General features: G+C 42.6%; 1 protein-coding gene across 1 annotated transcript; it reads left to right on the top strand.

Annotated features, from left to right (window-relative positions):
- The first annotated feature begins 205 nt into the window (after nucleotides 1-205).
- Nucleotides 206-5162, top strand: LOC135499645 (uncharacterized). The gene is made up of 10 exons (XM_064790525.1): nucleotides 206-749; nucleotides 1171-1396; nucleotides 1514-1718; nucleotides 1869-2151; nucleotides 2593-3133; nucleotides 3281-3470; nucleotides 3624-3858; nucleotides 4040-4211; nucleotides 4365-4513; nucleotides 4797-5162. The coding sequence occupies exons 1-7, from the start codon at nucleotides 499-501 to the stop codon at nucleotides 3851-3853; spliced, it is 1926 nt and encodes a 641-aa protein (XP_064646595.1). The 5' UTR covers nucleotides 206-498; the 3' UTR covers nucleotides 3854-3858; nucleotides 4040-4211; nucleotides 4365-4513; nucleotides 4797-5162.
- The last annotated feature ends 838 nt before the right edge of the window (nucleotides 5163-6000 follow it).

Below are 6000 nucleotides of genomic sequence, written 5' to 3'. Positions count from 1 at the left end.
CTCTTTCTCACTTGAAATCTTTCTCATGAAAGAGTTTCAAGTTTCACCGATCAAAGACAGTTTCTTTATTCATGTCCAGCCCCAAATGAGCACATGGTCCTTGGACGCCATCAACAACATGATTTTTTTCCAAAAACAATTGGTTGGGAACATCCCTTATCTGATAGTCATGACGTCCTGGTTTTTGGGTCGATTTTGTAGTAATTAAAGGTATAACTGAATGGCACCAACATGTGGGTTTAGAAGGTCTAAGTATGCATTAAGACAACAATAAATCCAAAAAAAATCGATTTCAAGCAATGTGGTTCGTTTTCTTTCAACTTTTATTCCCAGACCACGCCCATCCTACAAAAACGAAAATCTTCGGGAATCTTCGGGAATCTTCGGCGATGACGACAACAAAGGAAGGCCGAGCGATCTCTCTCGGGAATATCATGGCGGTGCAGTGCATTTGCATGTGAATAGTTTCTTGCGATATCATACGAAATATCAATTGATATGGTGAATAGATGTGTTTTGTTCGGCTGTAGTGCCACGGCCGATGCATCCAGTGCTCTTTCGACGCATTCATTCCCGAAAAAACCAGCAATTCGACGTCAGTGGGTGAAGTTTGTACAAACAACGAGAGCGGACTTCGTGGATCCGAAACCGACCAACACTTCGGCCGTAGTGTGCTCAAAACACTTCACTGACGATTGTTTTGAAGTACCATTATCGTTTGCCCAGAACGAAAGTGGGTTTCAGAAGAAGTAAGCACATTTTGATTCTGTAGCCCTGATAAATTCCTAGACGCAGCTATCGAAATATTATTGTGTTGAATACTCAGGTTATGTGGGCATGTAGGCTACATCACTACATAGTACATGGTAATGGTTATATACATAAGCCAGGCCTGACATTGACATGGTATTCATGTGGGCCTCTTCACTATAAATGTAGCAAGCTACAGCCAGCCAGTGGAGTCGGCTGTAGCCATGTAGGTTGTGCATATGCATAGGGCCTTGCATGCAGGCAGGCATGGTCTAGTAGTCTTGTGTGATGTGTCATATGACTTCGTTCAATGGTTATGACATTTCCACTTGGCACTCAACTATATGTTCTTGTTAGACAGTTTGCAAAGCAAACCATGCTCAACCGTATTGTATTGATAATACACCATGACTTTTTAAGGTGCCGAAGATTGAAGAAAGATGCAGTGCCTACCATACCTTCTAAGAACCTTCCCATGAAGCGTGTATCATCAGAGATGGAGTTCAACTCGAACTTGATCTCTGATGATATAGGTTCATCAGACCCATTCTCGAACTTCGAGAATGGGTCTGATGAACCTAGGCCTAGCACAAGCAGTGGTGCTGTTGGTGGAAGATCAGCTTACAAGAAAAGAGAGAGGAAGAGGGTAAGGTTTATGTTCATGTCCTGAAAACATTGTATTTTGTTGTATGGCCTGCCATGTCCTTCCTCAATTTTAAATAGACATACTTCCTTACACTGCAGTAATGTTTTTTTCTTTCAGTTATTATTGCAGGTACTAGATGACAGCAAGCCCGCAGCAACTGATGAGCAGCAAGATTCGCCAAATGAGCCTAACCCAGATCTGGATGTATCAAGTTCTTTACCTGAAGCTGAAGTCGAGTCACCTCTAATGGTCACACCAATATCTCTGCCACGACTAGAGGCATTTACTCCAGTCATTCCGAGATCTGAGCCAAGATCAAGAGGTAATTGATTAGACGCCATGACCATACTTTCAAGTGATCATAATACCACCCCTCCACACTACAATTTCTAAACTTCATTTAAATGCCAAGAATATATTATGTATACTGGTAGTGGTACATTGGACAGACATCTTTTCGTATTCTTTTTAGGACGCCCTAAAAAGCAGACAACTGTAAGATCAAAAGCAACTGAGTGCAACATAGCTGGACTGCCTCCATTGACTCTGTTGCCTCCCAAAGATGCCCAAGTACCAGATGTACCAGATGAAAGTGTAGACATCCAGGGGAATTTGCCGTCTCCAGCCAAGTTGATTCCATATACCATGCCAGCGGATGTATCTTGGGGAGTGGAGAAATCTGAAAGTGGGGAGAGCTTCTTTGATGATCCCTATGATGTTGATTGGGAACCAGAAGAGGAGAAGATTCAAGATTTGTGAGTATTGTTCATTCTTAACCCTTTAGATCCTGGACATTTTTTTTGTGGTTCCTCGTATTTCCCTGGAGCATTTCAGCAATTTTCACCGAAAAAAGACCCACAAGAGCCCCCCCAGTACCAGCCAGCTACTAAACGTGATCATTATTTCATCAATAGACCCCTAACAGGCCGAAAACCTGCTCAAGTAAAAATGGCGATGGTGTCGCTTGAAATGTGGTACATACTGGCGGCCGGTTAGGGATATATCGACGAAGTACTCCGGACGGATAGCGGCCGGTTAGGATCTAAAGGGTTAATGACAGTTGTGATAAAAATTATAATAATGGTATAGGATAATAGTTTTCAGAATAGAACAGTGGTGTCAAACAAATTCTTTCACATATTACACGGCACACATGGCTGCATAAATAACACGAAGTGAATGTTTGTATATTTCAGGACAATAGATGATGATGGTGGAGGTGAAGAAGCCAAGGGCAAAAAGTATGTTGTATATGAAAAGGAACTCCTCGATCTGTTCTCAATATGCCGTATTTGTTGTGTGCGTGGGGCAACTGCAAAGATATCGACAAGAAATGGGACTTCTATAACAATCGAACAAGACTGCCTATCCTGTGATGGTACGAATCATTGGACAAGTCAACCAAAAGAAGGACCTATCGCAGATGGCAATATTTCCCTGTCGGCTGCCATCTTGTTTGCTGGTGCGCTCCCAACCAAGGCCCTACGTGTACTTGACTTCTGGGGTGTCCAAATCTACACGAAGGACACATACTTCACTCGCCAGAAGAAGTATCTCCACGGAGCAATCAGGAATGTATGGGGGAAGCAGAGTGAAGAAAACTTGGCAGCCCTAGAAACTGATGCCTCATTCGCCGGAGATGCTCGAATGGATTCGATGGGGCATTGTGCCAAGTACGGCTCGTATAGTCTTCACGACACAAGAAGGAATGTCTTGATTTTCACAGAACTTGTTCAGGTATTTTAACTATGATTTTATACATTGATATTATCGTACATGCAGTTTGGCAATAACTTACTCCATAATGGCATTATAAGAATTGCCAGTTAGTCCTAAAAAGAATGGTGATACCAATCTGAATCACATGACATTGTATTTCTTTAGAGTACAGAGGTCAAGTCCAGCTACCACATGGAGATCGAGGGTTTGAAGAGGTGCCTGAGTAAAGTTGAAGCGGCCAAGCCAGACTTGACACCATCTTTGACAACTGATGGACACCTTCAGATACAGAAGTGGTTGAGGGAGACGAAGCCAAATGTGACTCATTACCTCGATGTATGGCATGTCGCAAAAAGTAAGTTGGGTTACTGATATAGATGAACCATTGCATCTTCCTATACTGTAGTTGAATACAATTTGGAAAATCAACCACAGTCCATGTAAGTTTGTATGGGTTTGGTTGAAGTTTTTTTTAGCCTAAATGCAATAAATTTTTCACACCTAACAGATCTTCAGAAGAAGCTGACAGCCTTAGCCGCCATGAAGAAGTTTGCCCAGGTTTCAAGGTGGATTCGAGGCATCCTGCATCACTTATACTGGTGTGCGGCTACAAGTGATGGAGATCCAGATATGCTGGAGGCAAAATGGTCTTCAATTGGCAATCATTTGGCGGACATCCACAATCATCGCAACCGTATCTTTCCGAAATGTTTGCAGTATTGTGAGAGATTGGTTTAAGCCAGGTAATTCAAGCTAAAATACTTTAAGAATTGACATTATTTTTTTCCTTGCAACATAATTTCTCCAAGTTTACTTGAGGACATCATCGACCACTAGACATATGCTAGCTAGCAGTACATCGTACTCTTCATGTAAAATGTCCGCATCATGCACAATATTTATGTCTATTTCTGTTTCATTAAGGCACTGAAGTTTTTGAGAAGCTGGTAGACATCCTCTTGTCGAAGACGTTGATCAAGTCTGTGAGGAAGCTTAGTCCAGATGGGCAGACATCTACACTGGAGGGGTACCATGCCACAGTCATACATTTTGCACCAAAAATGTATCACTTTGGATACTTAGGCATGAAGAGCAGGCAAGTCTCACTCACAAAAGTCTTCATGTTTGTCGAGCTTTCAAATTGTTGTACCCATCAATGTAGTTTTTTAAAGCCTACATAAGCATAAGCATACATAATTATGCCAAACTGACTGCTCACATTCACATGGTAATATGTTTCTACTTGTAGGCTACAGTTAGCTGGACTCCACTTCAATGAGAACAGTGGCAGGGACCAAGCCAAACTAAAGAATGGGGAAGAACAATTCAACATTTCATTCCCCAAATTCAAGAAGGGAGGCTTTTCAGTGAAACGTGTTCTGACCAAGTGCACATTCAGTAAGTCTGTATTATTTTGTTCTAAAAAAATAGGCCAGGTGAAGGAATCTATGATGTTCCCCTGCGGATGAGTACCATTTCCAAAGTAAAACTACATGGTGGTCCATGAAAAGTGTCCCTAGCCAGTCTTTCAAGTGAATGGGGAAACGCTTCAAAACATCCTGTTATTAGAATGTGCTGGCAGTTTTCAAATGAACACATGTAATTTGAAATATTGACCAGCCCCTTTTCCTAGGTCACCGCTGACTAATTGCTGTTCATCATCACACCTGTCTTTTTTCAGACTATGTGACTGAACTTCAGAAAGAGGTGTGCAGAATCACCGAGCTGGAGAAATCTGTCAGAATGAAGAACCCCCACCCCCACTTTCCAGTGCCTTCGAACATCCGGATAAGCAGGAAGCCATCAACAAATACCAGAGTGGAAAACGCTACGTGGAGCATGTGGGGAAGTAACTTGTGTTGGACTTCTAGATTCCAGTGTAAACTGTATGTGGTGGGAGCCAATTTGGTTTGACGACCATCAAGTTGAAGCTATCACAAATTGCATCCCCGGCCTTGGGCCTAGTCATCATTGATTTTGTACGGGTCCTGTTTAACAAACATAACATCACCAGTATTGGCATTTTATATGAGCAATGTATTTAAAATTTGAAACTTAAAAATTTTGTACAGATGAACAAATACATGCAACTGAACACAATATTTCTTGTTCGTCAATGTCATTGTACTTGTAGTCAGTGTCTAGTAGTCGAGTCCCCTTGATGAAAACCTCTGAATTCAGCATCCTCCTCGAGTCCGGGGGGCATGAACTGTGCCCTTATCCGACTCACCGCACATGATGGCAAAACCACACGGACATCCCGCCCCAGAAACCCCCAACACCACCTCGCTAACTGTCTGTAGCTTATGTGCCGCATCCTCTTCTCATACGGCCAATCATATGCTGCCCGACCATACTGCTGTCTGTATTGAAGCCAGGCCACCTGCAGGACATGATGGTCCAGGCAAACTGACATGAATCCTGGGTGTTGGATGATACATGTCGTCCCCTCGGCCTCTATCTCTGCCATCTTGTCTTGGACCCTTTGGATCTCGTGGCAGCACGTACATTCATCCTCTTTTTGCTGGATCTGACAGTTGTCGCAGTGACACCTGAAATGATAGCAATATAGGCCTGTATTTATCATATCAGTGACAGTGACATTGTAGTCATGAGATTAATAAGCAGTGTCATGGTAGTAGTACTTGGTCGACTTTATTCACGAAGTAAGTCCACGCAACGTTAATAAGAGTACACAAATCTTTTGTGAGTTGGGATTGAACAAAAGGACACCCGCAAACGGACAATAGCTCATGCACTGCGTTAAGTCATGAGGATTTGTGAATATGGTATACGGTACCGGTAGGCTATAGATAGTTGGCGATGGTACTGGTAGGTAGGTAGGCTCTTCATTTATAGTGTTCAGTGGAGACAGTGCTTGAACA

This window comes from Lineus longissimus, chromosome 15 (genome assembly GCF_910592395.1).
Source record: "Lineus longissimus chromosome 15, tnLinLong1.2, whole genome shotgun sequence".
NCBI lineage: Eukaryota > Metazoa > Nemertea > Pilidiophora > Heteronemertea > Lineidae > Lineus > Lineus longissimus.
Note: the sequence above shows the minus strand (reverse complement) of the source record. Positions and strands in the feature narration are given on the sequence as shown.